The 17,265-nt window shown below is 35.4% G+C and overlaps 2 protein-coding genes across 2 annotated transcripts; one reads left to right on the forward strand and one right to left on the reverse strand.

The window, feature by feature from the left end:
* The first annotated feature begins 2,375 nt into the window (after positions 1 to 2,375).
* On the forward strand, positions 2,376 to 3,973 carry LOC148693647 (uncharacterized). Its single transcript, XM_088678075.1, has 2 exons — positions 2,376 to 3,836; positions 3,898 to 3,973. The coding sequence occupies exon 1, from the start codon at positions 2,376 to 2,378 to the stop codon at positions 3,720 to 3,722; it is 1,347 nt and encodes a 448-aa protein (XP_088534201.1). The 3' UTR covers positions 3,723 to 3,836; positions 3,898 to 3,973.
* A 4,800-nt stretch (positions 3,974 to 8,773) lies between these two features.
* LOC137729116 (putative serine/threonine-protein kinase PIX13) lies at positions 8,774 to 12,451 on the reverse strand. Its single transcript, XM_068467947.2, has 6 exons — positions 12,022 to 12,451; positions 11,231 to 11,562; positions 10,497 to 10,632; positions 10,227 to 10,369; positions 9,728 to 9,851; positions 8,774 to 9,586 (listed from the first exon to the last, which is right to left on the reverse strand). Exons 1-6 carry the CDS (start codon positions 12,086 to 12,088, stop codon positions 9,132 to 9,134), a joined length of 1,257 nt encoding a protein of 418 aa, XP_068324048.2. The 5' UTR covers positions 12,089 to 12,451; the 3' UTR covers positions 8,774 to 9,131.
* Positions 12,452 to 17,265: the final 4,814 nt, after the last annotated feature.

The following is a 17,265-nucleotide window of genomic DNA, read 5'->3' on the forward strand; positions in this document are numbered from 1 at the left end:
TAAAATTTCAGTGCTTAATAAGCAAGAAGAACAAGAAGAGTTTTTAATGGAATTAATTAGCAAAGTCGATGACCCTGATTTAAAATCTTTTTATTTGAAAAAACTAAAAAATTTGATTTCTCTCCATGAACCTGGCACTAGCCAAAATTCTTCCCAAAAGATTTCTCTCAGTACCACTTTGGAACGTTTCAATAAATCCAAAAAGGAAATCACCCTCAAAGATTTACAAAAAGAAGTTAATCAAATCAAATCGGAAATTAAGTTTTTAAAATCCGAAAATACCGAAATTCGTTCACAACTCAGTAGAGTACGTACGCAAGAACTCGTCCAAGAACAAAATGGTTCTTCATCAAATTCCGATTCCGACGCTCACTCGACTAAATCTTCTTCTTCAAAAGAACTTGTTTTAAGTCTTTTAGATAAAATAAGAATTCGAAAATGGTATTCTAAAGTTACGATAGTAATCGAAGATTTTCATTTAGAAACCATCGCTTTAATTGATTCAGGTGCAGATTTAAATTGCATTCAAGAAGGATTAATACCTACTAAATATTTTCACAAGTCTACGGAAACACTTAGCGCTGCAAATCAATCCCCGATGAAATTAAAATATGAAATTCCCAAAGCCCATGTTTGTCAACAAAATATTTGTTTTAAAACTCCATTTGTTTTAATCAAAAATATTTCTGATCCAGTTATTTTGGGACTCCCTTTCATTGCATTAATTTATCCTTTCAAAGTTCATCATAACTGTATTTCTACTAAGGTTTTTGGCCAAAAAATTACTTTTGAATTTTGCATGGAAACAGATCTTAAAAAGTTAAAACAATTTCAAAAAGATAATGTTTCGAAAACCCTCAACCAGATTACTGCAAAATCCCAACAAATTGCTTTTTTACAGGAAGAAATTCTTCACAAAAGAATTGAAGAACAATTAACAAACAAATCTTTATTAGATTCTATTCGCCAGTTTTCCGATAAGCTTACTAAAGAAATTTGTTCCGATCTTCCAAATGCTTTTTGGCACAGAAAACAACATATTGTTAAACTACCTTATGTTAAAGATTTTATTGAGTCAAAAATCCCCACAAAAGCACGACCAATTCAAATGAATCAAGAAGTTTTAGAGTTTTGTAAAACTGAAATTAATCAACTTTTAGAAAAAGGAATTATCCGTAAAAGCAAATCTCCATGGTCTTGCCCTGCTTTTTATGTCCAGAAAAACGCAGAATTAGAACGCGGTGCTCCACGACTGGTTATTAACTACAAACCTTTGAATGATGTTTTAGAATGGATCCGATATCCAATTCCTAACAAAAGAGACTTGATAAAGAGACTTTCTCAGGCAACTATTTTTTCTAAATTTGATATGAAATCAGGCTTTTGGCAAATTCAAATTCATGAATCTGATAAATACAAAACTGCTTTTGTAACTCCTTTCGGACATTACGAGTGGAATGTAATGCCTTTCGGCTTGAAAAATGCACCAAGTGAATTTCAAAATATCATGAATGAAATTTTTAATCAATACAGCCATTTTTCGATTGTTTATATTGATGATGTATTAATTTTCTCAAAATCAATAGAAGAGCATTGGAAGCATTTGCATGCATTTGTTAGGATCATTAGGTCCAATGGGTTAGTTGTTTCGGCATCTAAGATTAAGTTATTTCAAACCAAAGTTAGATTTTTAGGTTACCATATTTACAGGTCTACCATTCAACCAATAGATCGAGTCATCCAGTTTGCTGATAAATTTCCAGATCAAATTATTGATAAAACCCAGCTTCAAAGATTCCTTGGATCTCTCAATTATGTTTCAGAATTTTATCCTCATTTGCGTCAACAATGTAAGCCCTTGTTTGATCGTCTCAAGGAAAATCCTCCATCATGGTCACAAAATCATACTGCCATTATCAAACAGATCAAAAATCATGTCAAGACTTTGCCTTGCCTTGGCATTCCAACTCCCGGCTCTCTCAAAATAGTCGAAACCGACGCATCTGAAATCGGTTATAGAGGTATCCTTAAACAGAAAATTTCTTCCGAAGCTCCTGAACAAATTGTTCGTTTCCATTCAGGAGTTTGGAATCCAGCTCAAAGCAACTATAGTACTATTAAAAAAGAGATTTTATCTATTGTATTATGTATTAGCAAATTCCAAGATGATTTATTAAATCAAAAATTTTTAGTTCGTGTTGATTGCAAATCTGCCAAACATGTTTTACAAAAAAATGTTCAAAATATTGCATCAAAACAGATTTTTGCACGCTGGCAAGCCATATTAAGTATTTTTTATTTTGATATTGAATACATTAAAGGCAGCCAGAATTGCATACCAGATTTTCTAACCAGAGAATTTTTGCAGGGGAAGAATGAGTACTAATCCTACTCAGCAACGAAGGCTCCCAGCCACCCTTACCCAAACCCCAGCACCAGTAAAACAAGAGTCTATTCCCGACTCTTCATCGGCCCTCGCCATTACAAACAGATTTACTCCCTTAGGATCAACAGTAGGAAATATCCGACCAAATTACCAAACGGCCTTAGCCACCCCTTATGATCCTTACTCATCAGTTCGTTCTCCAGCTCCCTCACAACCAAAAACACCTAGCTATGCTAAAACATCACCATATGTCCAGAACCCTCATTCTGAAAAGCTTTTTAGCATTCTTCTTCATATTGACAAAAACCAACCCCCAGAGCGCATTGCCAAATTACTCCTTCCACCAAATTTTCATTTCTTACCAACTGAATCCTATAAAAGCCTAAAATATTACCAGGCTATCCTTTCAGAAACAGAAAGCATTGCTATTAAGCCAATTTACAGTACCACTCACCAAAACAAAATATTGTATCATTCACTCCATATTGGAAAATTCCTTACCGAACTCGAATGGGGAATTCCCCTTTTTCACACAAAACCCCTTCATACCCAGCATGTTCTCATCCCAAACAATCATTACAATTACTATGATTATATCCAAGCATGGACCAACATTTTTCTCCACCAGACAGAAGACTTTAGTCATTCATGGTTCATAACTTTTGATAAGAATTTCAGATTGCGGTTTCCTGCATGGTTTCCAGATTGGTGGGCTTCCCATGGCCCAAGCTCTTCCATCATTCCAGATGACCTTCGTCATGTACTCACAAACAACTTCCAGCCCAGTTTTGACAGAAGTCGTTTCGACAACAGAGTTACTATTTTTTCACTGCTCATGGCCAAGTACAAGATCCCATGGATTCTCAAATGGAACTTTGAAGTGGACACTAGTGGTCTTTACAGAACCCGATGGGTAAAATGGTGGGATAAATTCAACCACCAAAAAATTATTGATCTTGTAAAAGTGGAATTTCCCCAGGCATCTTCTCAGGCACTGCCAATCAAAGCTTCAACTTCGTCCTCACATGCTTTGTCAGAAAATCAGCAATTTCCTGAATTATCAAAAGCTCAGGAACCAGTTCAGTCCTTATCAGACATTAGTCCATCTTCCTCTCTCAAAGGAATTTCCAAGTCAGCAAAGTCCTCCAGCTCAAAGAAAGAAAAAACTACCCAACTGCTGGATATGGCTCAGCTGCTAATGGCGGAAGCAGCTTTGCTGCAAAAGAAAAAAGGATCAGACTCAGATTCAGATAATTCTGATGCCTCGTCTCAGCTTCCCGCCAAATGGGCTGATCAAGCAGATTTTCAAGATGCCCAGGACCCATTTGATATCTGAAAAGCAATATTTGCCCATGTGATTGTGTCAGCCCAGCAACATCATCAGCAGTAGCTGTTTTCATCTCTTCCGCAAAAGACAAAGCATTATTCTTCAATAGTGAAAAACAAAAAAGTCACTATTCACAATAGTGAAAACAAAAAAGTCACTATTCACAATAGTGAAAAACAAAAAGGTCACTATTCATTTAACTTTTGTAAAAGAATCAAAGCATCTTCACTATTCTTTCACCCAGCTTTAGCAGACAGCAGGATTCCCGGATCATTTGGCCAAGTCTCATTCAACCTCCTCGCTCTATATAACGAGGATTCATCTTCAGAAGACGAATAAGTTTTTAACTTCAAACACTCAGTTCAACCATATCTCTCTGAGATTATTCAAACACTTGTAATACATACATATTATTCAGGATGTCTGCGAGCTCCATCTCTTTGTTTACTTGTTTCATCTGCCATTAGGCAATACCTGTTTGTTATCTGCATTGCAGTAAGTTTTCAATAAAACTTATTTTCCAAATATATTTGCATCATTACGTTTAATTCATTATTTTGATATGCTACTCTGTTTTTATATGTTTTATTTCTGCACTTTAAATTCTATGGATGGCTATGCCTCCTGTTGCTATTTTATGTTTTACTTCCGCACTTTATATTCTATGGCCGGCTTTGCCGCCTGTTGTTAGTTCCGCCCCATATATATATATATATATATATATATATATATATATATATATATATATATATATATATATATATATAAGTAGCCTAATGTAGGCTGACTTTAACACCAAGGCTATAATGATGTTGGTTTGACATTTCAAACAAATTGCACACTGCACCAGGCATATATATATATATTAGCAAAAGAAAAGAAAAGTGGCCTAATTCTTCTCTTGACAAATGCCACCGAGTGGAACCACTTGCTGATGACAAGGTCCTCGGCCGAGACAAAAAACTGGCCGTAATGAACAACAAATGCAACTGCATGCTGACTTGCAGTACAAATATATGTTGCATATATGCTTAACCGTTCGTACTGCACGTTGCCCTCTTATTTTATTAAGAAAATACCTGATTCTCCTTTTTTTTTTTTTTTTTAGCAAAAGAAAATGAAAACAGCTGAATCATAATCAGGATGAGGCCAACAATGCTTTATTCCAAGCCGAGACCTTTTTACATCAAACTTTCACTTTGAGATTTTTCAAAGCCGAATAACAGATCATCTCCAAATATGTTTGGCTTGACGAAAGATTTTTTATCATCGGTTGCCGAATGTGATAAACAATTATTATGCCCCCCAGGCATAATTTCGCCAATTTCAGCTTTTAACTCGAAAAACTTAGCCGAACAAGATTTCTCCATATCGGCTTTATCACCAATAACCATGTCAATTGGTGTAGTTTCGGCATCTAAAACCATGTCTCCAATTACCATATCAATTGATGTGGTTTTATGGTCTGAAGTCGTGTATTGGTCTTGTTCGTCATTGGAACACTCCTCTGACAAATTATTTTCTGAGTCAATTTTTGGCTCAGAAACTTGAACATTTTGTTCTAGGCCTACCACACTTTCAGTCTCGATCTAAAAAATAAGTGGCCTTTGTTCTTCGGCCAAATTAACAATTTTCTTAGACCGATGTCTGATTACGGCGGGAGCGGAAAATTGCCCCCCTCCCCCGGTCTTTTCAACCAACCATTCCTTAAATGGAATCGATTTGTAGTCGAAAACGTAAGGAAAATATTCTCCATCTAGCCAGCCATTAAATCGAGCCCTGTCTTCATTTACCCATTGCTCTTGCAGGGTAACAAGAGCTTTTATTCTCAACATGTAAGCGAATGACTTTTGCATCTCTCTATGGCCGCGAAGAACTCTTTCCACTTCCAAAGATCTTTTTCGTTCCTCATCATGTTTTTTCAATTCCTCTAGGAGCTCGTATAATCGGCTACGTGGAGTCGAATTGGAATCTTGATATATCATATGAACTTCATAGTTTTAGCACTGGGTCCCACCAGGCGTGCCAAAATGTTGACCTTAAAAATTACAAAGCTTACATGGCGCGCAGACCGAGTAACTAATAAGCTAACTACGTCATTTGGTTGAATGCGGGGCATACTAACTCATCGGCTGAGCTCGGCCGAGGAGTAAAATTTGTTGATGTTGCATTGAGTGTGCTGCTGACTTCTTGATCTTGCGATTGCGGCTGAGGAAGGAACAAATCTCGGCCTTTTAGTTCTCGAGCCTGAAGACAAGACTGTTAGTTCTGTGAAGTTCAATATCAAATTCGGCTCTCACGGTGCCGAATTTAGTAACCTGGTAACACCTTACTTTGCCGAGAAGGCTAATGAGATGACATCTACCAATAAGGATTCGAAAATCCTTCTCGACCGAGACTTGGATAGGTAACCAATCGGCCTCGACGCAATGCTATTTATCCAAACTGAAGGTGCTTCGCGGTCGGCTGATTATACGGCAACAGTGTTGTTTATCCAAACTGAAGGTGTTCGTCGGTTGCCTTTACAATGCTATTTATCCAAACTGAAGGTGTGTTGGCAGAAAAAGAAAATAAAAAAATCTCAAAGTGTCTAAGAGGTTTGCGCAGGGCAGTTGTGTGTTGAATTAGAGGTCCCCCCTTCCGTTGCACCAAGTCTTGTATTTATAGGCAAATGTTGTGTGGCGCGGCTAGATAATTTTGTAGAGTCCCACTGCAATCCTAATTTGTGGAACTGAAGGATATCCTTCAAATTGATTTTGTTCCTTGACTTTTCAAACTCGTCAATTAGATAAGCAACAGCCTATCTAGATTTTACCACACCACATCAGAAACCTAACCCACCTAGGCTTCTAATCTCAATAAAAAAACCTTCAGCTGAAATTTATATTTCCATCACCATGCAAAAAACAAGAAAAGCCTAGCCTACCTAGGTTTCCTAGATCATCATTATACCACCACCAAAAAACCTAGCTTTTCTAGGCTTGTTTCGTCATCATCCAAAGCCATCATCTTTAATATCATCTTGCAGCATATCCAATTCACACGTCCACACACATCCAACTCAATTTAAACTGTACCACTTGCTTTGGGATATAATTCGCACCCTATTTATCTGGTTGAAAAAGATGCTAGGATAATTCATATTAAAAGATAATTATTATAATAAAAACAATAATATTATCCTTTAATAATGACAAAAATTATCTCCACTTTTCCATCCGATGATTGAGAGCTATGCTCACTCAACGGCCTTAATTGCACGGGCCAATGGTGTAAATTTAGATCCAAACACATACTCAATAATGTCTCCACGACATCTTTCGTTGATGGCCAGTTTATGTGCTCATATTCCATGCAATTTAGAGCAAGATGAGAAATTCGGAATGTGGTTTTGGAAGGACATCTTCCCACCACACAGGATCCATAAGAGCATCTCTAAAGAATGAGTTCAAATATCCACATCAACAATAATAGTAAAAATGGACAACTTGAGTGTTTTTCAACCGAAATGTCAATTCTTACGTGGCATGACTTGAATTGACATCAAAGATGGTTGCTTCAAATCTATTTTTAGTATTAATAAACGCTTTTTTGTATTTTTATTATTATTTTTGGTTCTAAAATTTTTTTTTTTTTTTTTTTTTAACAAACCATATTATCACACTAATGAGGAGGGAGTGATTTTAGTCTCACAATTGGCTAGCAATAATATAGTTCAAATTCGCATTTGGTGAGAATCGTATCTAGAACTTCTCACTTACAAGTGGAAAAGAATACCACTAAACCGTAGGACTAAGTGACTGTTCTAAAAATACTCATTACAATTATAAAATAAATAATAGTTTAAATTTGACATATCAGGTGGAGAACAAAATTTTAAAAAATAAATAAATAAATAAAGGTTCCACATAAGTCTTCAAATTTAAATTTTATGTTTAAAATTTGACATCTCATTTGAAGATTGTCTAATGTTTCTCAATTTTCTTTTGTTTGAAAGAAATGATTTTGTTCAGTCTACTAAATTATGTTTTCCACTAAGAACCCTTAATAAATTAATCGAATGCTCATTTTACATATAGGTGTCTATCTTGATCCTAGTCACACTTCAATATTTGATGCAAACTTTAATGACAAAGAAGAAAATTTCAACCGTACATGAATCTTTCTGTTTTTTGTAAAATATATTTAGGGTCGAGAGTGATATAATTAGTAAGGGAAAATGAGATTGTTCGGGTCAATTGCATCCATGGCCCCTACCTTGGCTCTGCTAGTGGATGAATACAAAATTTAACAACATGATTGTGTTTTAGATATAGTCGAAAATCATTACTGTCTAGTCTAAATTCTAAAGTGAGAAGGGAAATTCATTTAGACAGTGACTCACTTGTGTTCCGTGCATGACACATTTTAGAAGAGCTATACTCGTACTAGATTCATGTCGGCTCGGCCCGCTGTACACTCTGTATTATGAATAAGAAATGTCTTTACTTTAAGTGTGAAATAAATTTGGATAAATTACACTTTGTCCCATCGCGTTTATGCTTATTTTAATTGGCTTGTCATTCCTCAAACCCTTGTGCAAGCTCTCACACTAGTTATTGGAGTTTGGCAGAACCCCAGCAAATCCCCGTCTTTTTCTTAGTCCTCTTCCTCTACCTCTTGGATTCTATCTACTTCGAGCTTCAACCACTAAAGGGGTCTTCTCTCTCCACTATCCAAGAAACAATGGAAAAAAAAAGGGGGTCTTAGACTTTGCTATGCCCTTGAGTTTTGTAAGTGGACGACTTTAAGACGGGCTGTACTCGTGCGAAAATTGTGTCAGGTCGGCCCGTTCTACATTCCGAAGCAGCTCGGCTCGTACGAAAATGTTATGTTGTTAGATTGTTGTTCTGAACTACTGATAACGGTTACGCTTATTTTAAATTTATAACTCAAATAAGATTCTACTAACAACTAGTATAAAATGCATTAGTGTAAACATCACCATTATAAATTAATTCCCTACCGAGGTAACAACTAGTATAAAATGCATTAGTGTAAACATCACTCCTATAACTTAATTCCTTGCTGAGCTAACAACGCTCAAAGAATTTCTTCAGCTTTTGATATTAAGAGTGTAGAATTGTTAAATTACAAAAAACAGAAGGTAAACTGACAATAAAATATTTGCCCTTGAATCTTTAAACTTTGACAACAAAATGGAAGAGCAAATTTCCCTTCCAGAAAACTACAACTAATGACTCTTGTAACAAGTTTTGAAGCTCAATCACCGAAGCTACACAATAATTACAGTTTCACTGTTCACGTAACGTAGCCAGTTTAACACAAAATAAACATAATCTAAACTCCCAGGAGATACGTAAATGAATCAATTGAAACTTTTTGACACGATATTTCCTGACAGCAGTCGTACTAGAGTTACCTCACTCGAGCCTGGGGTGACTGTTGGTAGCTTTGAAATCCATCTTGCCTGGGGTGAAGTGGAGAGTGATGATGCAAAGGCTTCTGTCCTTGTCGATGAGCCATAGGATGAGTAGAACGAGGCCTAGGCTCCCTTGTAAGTTCTTTGACAGATTCAATCCGTTCCAATTGCTCCACGACATCTTTCATTGATGGCCTGTTTCTGTGTTCAGATTCGATGCAATTTAGTGCAAGGTGAGAAATTCGAAATGCGGCTTTGGAAGGATATCTTCCCTCCAGGCGAGGGTCCATAATGCTTTTCAATTTTCTTTTGTCTGAAAGAAATGGTTTTATCCAGTCTACTAAATTGTGTTTTCCAGCTGGACGAGTTGTATCAAGGGCCCTCAAGCCTGTCAATATCTCAATCAAAACAACACCAAAACCATACACGTCGCTCTTCACATACAGATGCCCTGTTAAATTTAACATGAAATGAGGAATGTCATGGCAAGAACTTGAATTTTGTAATTGGCCTAATACTTATGCCAAACTAACGTCAAAATGTTGAACCTTAACACCAATTAATGCAAGTTCCATAAGTTACGTAGAATTACCTGTGGCAACATACTCAGGAGCAGCATAACCATATGTACCCATAACCCGTGTTGTCACGTGCGACTGACTAGCTGAAGGACCCATTTTTGCCAAGCCAAAGTCGGATATCTTGGCAGTATACGACTGCAGTACAACCAAAAGTTAAAAATAAGTCAAATTTTTCTTCTTTTTTTTGACCAACAGCTTTTGAAATTTTTTATTTCAATGAGTATTTGTTTTCTTACTAAAATTCACACTTAAAACCTACCCCCAAATCCAACCTCCTGAGTCAATCAATTGACCTAAAGCCTAAGAGTAACGTTGTTTTAGTTTTTATTTTTTTTGGTTCTGTGACAGCGTGCATATTTTAAATAGACATGATTCTATTCACAACAGTTTGGTGGATAATAATGAGTATATGGAATGGGTAAGGGTTGAATATATGGTGAGAAAATAAAACGTATGAGCCTTTCTTAGCTTAGTTCTTGATAACTGTTCAATAGTCAAATAGAATTTTACCGCGTCCAGAAGTATATTTGAAGCTTTGAAATCTCTATAGATAACTTGCTTCTCTGATGTATGTAAGAATTCCAGGCCTCGAGCAGCTCCTATTGCAACTTTAAGCCGTATATCCCATGGAAGTGGCTGAACAGCCGATCCCCCTGCAAAAGTTGAGAACATGAAGTGTAAGGTGAAGAATGAACTTGCTATATTTGTAAACAGCATTGCCTGCACATAGGAAAATGCTTGCATGTATAACTAGTAATGTGGAAACTTATTTATCCTTACTTCCAAATAGATGGTTTTCCAAGCTACCCTTTGGCATGAACTCGTACACAAGCAGCAGCTCTTTATCCTCCCAACAGTATCCGAATAACTTAACAAGATTAGGATGAGACAGTCGCCCTAAGAAATTAACCTCTGACTGCACCAGCAAAGAACCAGATTAGGATGAGATAGTCGCCCTAACTAAATTGACTTGAGGCACTGCTTATAAACTTTATGGTTCCAAAAGACTGATAAAACAGGCCAGATATCCTTGAAAATGTATGGATTTAGGTGTGTGCGCCATGCACGCCAGGAATGCTAGAGAGAGATTATGGCTTGAGTTGAGGGATTTGGGGAAAAGAACTCACTCGAGTTGGCCCTTTTTTAATTCAAACTAGAATCCACAATATCACCAAACCAAATTTGAAGAAATTGTATATCATGGAATTGTTTTATCATCTGCAGAACTCTATATCTCCCTTAAATTGTTGTGGACTCAGGGCACCAGCTACATTAACCAATCGAAACTCTGCCCTCCTACACGAGCAGTGGATACCAGTGTTTGACACAACGAAAATATTTATTTACAGTTTAATTTTGGTAAAGGATTAGTATCTCACCTTCCATTTTTTATTAACATATCTAATCAGAGCTGCAACTCTTATGATCTCATTTGCTTGAACAAGTTAAAGTGCTAATACGAAACAATTAAACATCACCAATTATAATCATTTCCTCAAGTGCAGTTAATTTACCTGCCATTCCTCAAACCCTTGCAAGCTCTCGGAACTCAATTTTTTCACGGCAATGACTGTTGATTTTCCTGACTTGGCCGGCGCCTTGTCATCAAGCCAGCCTTTGAAGACCATCCCAAAACCTCCTTCCCCAAGCACTGTATCTGATCTGAAGTTTCTGGTTGCAGCCTTCAACTCCAAGTAACTGAAGATCCTCAAGTTTGGGGTGGGCAAGATCTGCCCATGTGCACTGGCCTCGTCACCGCTTGCCGCGGAGAACTGGCTATTCCGGGATACAGTACTCGCCCCTGAAGATGTGTTATTACTGGTTGTCTGAGATATGTTGCTGATCACTGAAGAAGCAGCACAGAGTCAGAAAATCACACTTAAAATGAAAAACACATGGAAAAAAAATTTCCCATTTGACATGCAGCAAGTTACAAGAACATCAACGTTCCTAGAAATCCAATAGCCACAATATTCATGATTTAATAATGAGAAATACCAAGGAGACTCTCTCAAAACCGGGCCTCTCCGACATTTCATGTTTTTGGCATAATGTTTTATAATATTGACGCAGAAATTAACGTTACATTGTGAGGTGAGAAAGAATTCACGAAGAATCCCATTTTGAGAGTCCCCTTAGCATTTACTGGTCAATGAACCAGTTCAGAAACATAATTTGCAGCACAATTAAGGATGGGCAATTCTCAAAAACTAGTAACAACAAATCAAATACAACAAAAACCCAAATCCAAAGTTGAAAAGTTAATGAAATCAACAAAAAATCCAAATTTAATTGTGGGCTGTACCTGTACTGAGATCACCAGTAGTTACCGGTGTAGGGTTTCTAACTGGAGAACCCCAACAAATCCCCATCTTCTTCTTCCTTTCCCTCTTCCTCTTGGATTCTACCTCCTCCAAGCTTCAACCACTAAAATGATGAACAAAAGGGCTCTCTCCCCCCTCTCCTCTCTCTCTCTCTCTCTCTCTCTCTCCAGTATTCCAGAAAATGATGAACAAAAGGGCTCTGACTTTGTTATGCCTGTGGTTTTTGTGAGCCAATTAAGCATAAAAAGGGTAAAAATGGAAGCAAACGAATAAAGACCGAGTCTTTAAGAAGAAACAAGGTGAAGAGCTTGGTGGGGTAATGCAGAATTTCCAGTCTCTTTTGTTCCAAGTCAACAACCGTGGCAATGTGACTCAGTTTGGTCAGGCACAGAATTTCCATTCAAATGAAGCAACCAGAGGGAGAAATAAATTAATAATTTAACGCTATTATTGTTAGACAGCAGAGAAATATGAGTAAATGTGCTCAATTGTGGCCCAATAGAGTTTTGATTGTAAATTCTTGGAATTGTTATAATGTGAAATAATGATTTTTTTAATTAACTTCGTTTGAACTTCATTTATTTTTGTCTTTTGAAATTTTTTTATTTTAAATAAAGGATGGAGTTAGTCAAAAAGACTATTATTCTACGTTATAATTGTTTTTTTAAACAAACGATGTTATCTTCACTAAAGGAAATGATGAACAAGTAATAATGTTGTTCAAATTCGTATTTAATTAGAATCGAATCTAAGACTTCTTAGGTACAAGTGAAAAAGAATAGCGCCAGAACGTAATACTAAGCGGTTACATTATAATAGTTGAGAGATCAATCCTCACAAATTTTTAATTTATATATCAAGTATCAATTGAGCTAAAATTCAAAGATCAAATTTGCTCCAATCAAATTATCTCATACTAAGCGGCTACATTATAATAATTTAGAGATCAATCTTCACAAATTTTTAATTTATATATATCAAGTATTAATTGAGCTAAAATTCAAAAATAAAATTTCCTACGATCAAATTATCTCGTTGATAGTACGTTGTCCTAAGCAAAAGACCTTTCTGTTCTACCCAGTGCCTACAAAAGAAATTTGTCACCCCAATTAAATTAAAATTTTGTTATAACTGTGCTCCTTGACGTTGACTTGCTGTTTGTTAAGAATTGGTTTTGGAATGGTCTGATTGGGAAAGAAATCCTCTTCAGATCTCTTTCACAAAAGCTACCGAATTAAGTGATCCGGATTTTTGAAATTTCATTCAACGGTCCACATGTTTTGATCACTTAAAAACTATAATAATTTTTGGCCGTTGAATGAAATTTCAAAAGCTCGGATCACTTGATCCGGTGTCTTTAGTGGAAGAGATCCGAAGAGGACCTCTTTCCTTCTGATTGGATGAGAAAATTATAGATTATTAAAGAATTTTGAGATAATAGAAATTAGAACAACGGAATTTTATTTTTTAGAATTTGTAAGTTTTCTTGTTTATTTAATTTAACTATAAAATTTGAATACGAAATTTGTTATTTTTAAACTCTTACTCACAGAAATTTAGAAATAACACATGTTTACATAGAATTTCAACTTAAGAATGGAGGTCCCAAATTTTTAGTTTTTTTCACACAGAAATTCTAAATTCTCATGTTTATGAATCCAAACAAGGGAATTGATGCATGTCATCAATTTATAAATTATGACTTTTACCAAAATTTCAAGTTTATTTCTCTCATCCAAACATAGTGTAAGTGTTTTTTTTCAAGAACTATGATACATTTGACAGAAAAATTATATATGCTTTGGGTTGTAAAAGTGTTTTTTTTTAGAGAAGCACCTCGATCACATATTGTTGAATACGTTTCACATACTTAATACACCTCACATATGCTTCTTTAAATAAAATTTATCTTAATACACGCTACATACCTTCTCATAATACTCTGACACCCACACTTAACCTACACCTCCCATTTAAACAACTCAGCACATATAAAACTGAAGTACAATGAAAATTCATGAACCATGAAATTTTAGTGTTTATGCCAGTTTCTTGAGGACCAGTGTAACAAAAATTTTGGGCGTGCTGCCTTTACCAATCCAAGATGGAAAGAGTAGTGGGGAGGAAAAACAAAAGGGGAAAGCCAATCAGATATGTTTACGCATCATTAATCGTACTTTTTTCGAGATATAACATCATGATGCAGGCATGTCAATGTCATTGAAATATATCAAGCAAATAAATCACAACTATTTATTAAGATATCAATCAATTTGCATAACGATGTTGTTGAATTCACTAAAACAATGAAAAAAAAAATGAAGTTTTACCTTATATGAAACTTTCAAGATGTCGATTTCATGTTCTCGTCAAATTTCTTTTTTCAGTCAACGTATTTGTAATTTCATTGGTTAAAGTTTGTTCTGCAATAGGGGGTGAGAATGATTTTGAGAAAGAAGAAGATAAATAATCTTGAAATATTTGGAGTGGTAGTAAAAATACCCTTCTAACATATACATGTATTATTTTTATAAAAACATTTCCAAACGAAGCGCATTTATCGTTATTTTTAGAGAGCTGCATATGCTTACATGGTGCTTTAAAAAGTGTATCGATTTTTCACTGTCAAAATACCCTTCAAAGGGGTCATCAACAGAACACCTCAAGTTGTCGAACGAAAAAGAGAATGTATAGGTGACGCATTGCAACCAAGTTGACAATGTATTTGTGAGGTGACAAATGGTATAAGAAAGTGTATAGTATTTGTCTAATTTTAACCTAGTAGTGGTATTGGTACTGAGAATTAAAGGTTGCGTTGTTTCATTGGAGCACAACAATTCCAGGTAACCAAAAGTGATAAGATTTGGGTCAAACACTAGCTATTGGAGTATTTGACTGGTCACGCAATATTTAAATTGATTCAAAGAAGCCAAATCTTGTTAGCCATTAAACTTTGACAAATTTTCTTAGAAAGAAATAACTAATCTGATTTTTGTCCAGAGAAATATTAAGAAGATTTTTTATGAATTCTTTGTCGTCTCATATTTTTAGCATAATATTTATAATGTTAGCATGAAAATTAACGTTAAATTATGAGATGACAAATAAGTTCTTAAAGAATTTCACCTTAAGAGAATCTTTTTTATTATTTCTTATTAGACACCTAAGCTTAGAAGTTTCAAACCACTAAAGAGAGTGAACCCCAAAAGTAATGAATGAACCACCTACCAACTTCCCAGCTTATTAATAAATGAATACCAAATTTGGTGGGGTACATTTTTGCTCATTCATATTCGAGCGCCGGTAACACTCATCATAATATTTATTATTATTGGATGAGTTTAAATCTTGAGATTTGTCTCTATTCATTATATAGATCTCAAAATTTAAGATCATCCAATAGTAATAAAAAAAAAGGTGAGTAAAAATATTTCTAATTTTGCGTCCATTATTCATTCTTAAACTTTGGTATTAAAATATGTAAACAATTTTAAGTTTTATATAAAAACTTTTAAAGAATCACAAGTAGTTGACTGCCTTGGAGATTCCTCTTTAACCCATTATGTCATGGTTTCAAACTCTTTCATATTTTCTTAGTACAAATTAGTATAGAATACCGTTGGTAAAAAAACAAAATAAAAAAACTTTTGAAGAATTGCCGTGTGTCATGCTCTAATTTATTTTTGGTGTATGAAATTCTTTATGTGTCCTCCTTCATTGAGAAGCCAGAAGCTGTTTTTCTAGAGCGAAGTTGGAAGCGTCTTTCTAAACTGAAGTTGAAGTGTTTTTCTCGACTATAAAGTTGAGGTGTTTTTCCAAAGCAACGTTGAGGTGTTTTTCTAAAGCAACGTTGAAGTGTTTTTCTCTAAACTATAAAGTCGTTAATGACTTATATGTGAAAAGGGTTATTATACAAAATGATGCTTGAGATTTGCATGATCAATAAAAATAGTCTATGAGATTGTCCATCATCCATGATTTTGGTCCTTCCGTTCAAAACGATTTGGGCAATTTTCAAAGCTTTGTAACTCAATCGTTTCTTAACCAAATTCGACCCATAATATATCAAAAATAAAGATAGGAAAGTATAGAATAAGATTATACCATTTTGAAGCCTAATGGTGGCCGGAGATAGCCGGAAAATAGCCTGAAAAGTGACCGGTCCGCAGGAAAACTGGAAAACTCACCGGAAACTGGGTAAACTTTAATCATTCATAACTTCTTCAATACTCAACGAAATCGAGTGATTCAAAAAAAAAATAATACTTATTGACGAGACGAAGAGAATGATACTTTTTTCGAAGGCTAACGCGCCGTGGTTTGGTCGGACAACAGCTCGAAAATGGCTAACCATTTTCGAGTTAGCCAATTTCGAGCAGTTTTCCGGCCAAACCACTGCGAGTTAGCAGTAAATAAAGATTCCATTCTCTTCGTCTCACCGATAAGTATGATTTTTTGTTTTTGAATCACTCGATTTCGTTGAGTATTGAAGAAGTTATGAACGCTTAAATTTTACCCAGTTTCAGGCGAGTTTTCCAGTTTTCCTGCGGACCAGTCACTTTTCAGGCTATTTTCCGACCATCTTCGGCAATTACTAGGCTTCCAACTAGTATAATCTTGTTCTACACTTTCTTACCTTTATTTTGATATATTATGGTCAAATTTGGTTAAAAATCGATTGAGTTATGAAGCTTTGAAAATTACCCAAAGAGTTTTTAACGGAATGACCAAAATCATGGATGGTGGACAATCTCAGAAACCATTTCTATTGATTTTCAATCTCAGGGACCATTTCTATTGATTTTCAATCTCAATGACCATTTCTATTGATCATGCAAATCTCAGGAATCATTTTGTATAATAACCCTATGTGAAAATTCCTAAACTTTTCAGAATTTGTTACTTTCTTTTACCATTATAGGTAAATTGAAATATACTATTCCACTCTATTCGAGCTAGGCTTTAGTATCATGTAAAAGAGTCAAAATTATACCAGCATAAATTATAAATTAAGCCTTCTACGCGTTTGAAAAATGTGCGATAGTAACACATTTGAGAAGTCACACTGCATCAACAACTCGCAATCGTTCACGCACAAATGTAAGGGATTCGACATAGCCTCCAAGTTGACAGCTACTTGTCATCCATTTCTAAGAATAACACCATCACTTGCAAGCTTAGATTGAGAAATTAAGAGGCAAATGTGATTAATGTAGTATTGAACA

The sequence above is a fragment of the Pyrus communis genome, chromosome 10, assembly GCF_041283825.1.
Source record: "Pyrus communis isolate YQ-2024b chromosome 10, ASM4128382v1, whole genome shotgun sequence".
In the NCBI taxonomy this organism is placed as follows: Eukaryota; Viridiplantae; Streptophyta; class Magnoliopsida; order Rosales; family Rosaceae; genus Pyrus; species Pyrus communis.

Excerpts from the sequence above, each read along its gene's own strand:
- LOC137729116 (XM_068467947.2), bottom strand. The coding sequence starts at position 12,088 with ATGGGGATTTGTTGGGGTTCTCCAGTTAGAAACCCTACACCGGTAACT. Across the intron at positions 10,370-10,496 it reads GGAAAACCATCTATTTGGAA|GGGGATCGGCTGTTCAGCCA; the intron begins GTAAGGATAAAT and ends CAACTTTTGCAG. Across the intron at positions 9,852-10,226 it reads CAAATATACTTCTGGACGCG|TCGTATACTGCCAAGATATC; the intron begins GTAAAATTCTAT and ends GTTGTACTGCAG.
- LOC148693647 (XM_088678075.1), top strand. The coding sequence starts at position 2,376 with ATGAGTACTAATCCTACTCAGCAACGAAGGCTCCCAGCCACCCTTACC.